At 51.5% G+C, this 1,078-nt stretch overlaps 1 protein-coding gene across 1 annotated transcript in view; it reads right to left on the bottom strand.

Moving 5' to 3' along the window:
* Position 1: 1 nt before the first annotated feature.
* si:dkey-11p23.7 (V-set and Ig domain-containing protein) overlaps positions 2 to 1,078 on the bottom strand; it is a gene marked incomplete at its 3' end in the record, with an annotated part of 4,523 nt that continues 3,446 nt past the window's right edge. The window contains exon 3 of the mRNA XM_008430658.2: positions 2 to 180. Within this exon, the coding sequence (XP_008428880.1) occupies positions 2 to 180 (179 nt within the window). The remainder of the gene's footprint in view (positions 181 to 1,078) is intronic.

Genomic DNA, 1,078 nt, shown 5'->3' on the forward strand with positions numbered 1-1,078 from the left:
CGGTCCGATACCGGCCAGGCGAGCCCAGAGCCTGCGGCGGCGCCGGCGAGGAGCCCTCCAGCGGGGCGTCCGGGCCGAGCCACTGGATGTCCGGCAGCGGTGAACCCTGGACCCGGCACACGGCGGTGAACCCGGCCGGACCGCCGCCCTCCACCGACACGGCCAGGATCTTTGGAGGAGCTGCAGGGACGGACAGCAATGGTTAGTCTGACCTTTGACCCCAACAACCAGAGGAAAGATGGCTGCCACACCCACAGCATAATGCTGCCAGGCCAGAAAACCACAACTAATGTTACTGGACGATATTGCAATAAACAAAATAATTATAAATATTATATTAGTAAATTCTGATGAACATTTAAAACTGGAAGACAAATTCTAAATAAACAAAACAACAAATAAAACAAATAAAACAAATTATAAGGTTCTGTAAATAAAATCATCCTTAAGAAAAAACTTTGGTTGAGACCAAAAGTCCAGAAACTTTATTGTCTGTTTTTTGGTAGGAACAGAAAAAAGATAAATCAAGCCTGAAATGATCAAACCTGGTTTAACTTATGATTTATTGTTTCTCACATTATGATCAGTTTCATCAGCCAGCAGCTCGACTCCAACAACAGCTTTGAGTTTGCAAAGTGAAAATACTGCTGCTGTGGAGCAGCTCCACTGCTCCCTCTGTTCTCTGTCCCCTCTGCTCCCACTGTTCCCTCTGCTCCCTCTGCTCCCTCTGTTCCCTCTGTTCCCTCTGTTCCCTCTGCTCCCTCTGTTCCCTCTGTTCCCTCTGCTCCCTCTGTTCCCTCTGTCCCCTCTGCTCCCTCTGTCCCCTCTGCTCCCTCTGTTCCCTCTGTTCCCTCTGTTCCCTCTGTTCCCTCTGTTCCCTCTGCTCCCTCTGTCCCCTCTGCTCCCTCTGTCCCCTCTGCTCCCTCTGTCCCCTCTGCTCCCTCTGTTCCCTCTGTTCCCTCTGTTCCCTTTGCTCCCTCTGTCCCCTCTGCTCCCAATGTTCCCTCTGCTCCCAATGTTCCCTTTGCTCCCTCTGTCCCCTCTGCTCCCAATGTTCCCTCTGCTCCCAATGTTCCCT

Source organism: Poecilia reticulata, linkage group LG16 (assembly GCF_000633615.1).
Source record: "Poecilia reticulata strain Guanapo linkage group LG16, Guppy_female_1.0+MT, whole genome shotgun sequence".
Taxonomy (NCBI): Eukaryota; Metazoa; Chordata; class Actinopteri; order Cyprinodontiformes; family Poeciliidae; genus Poecilia; species Poecilia reticulata.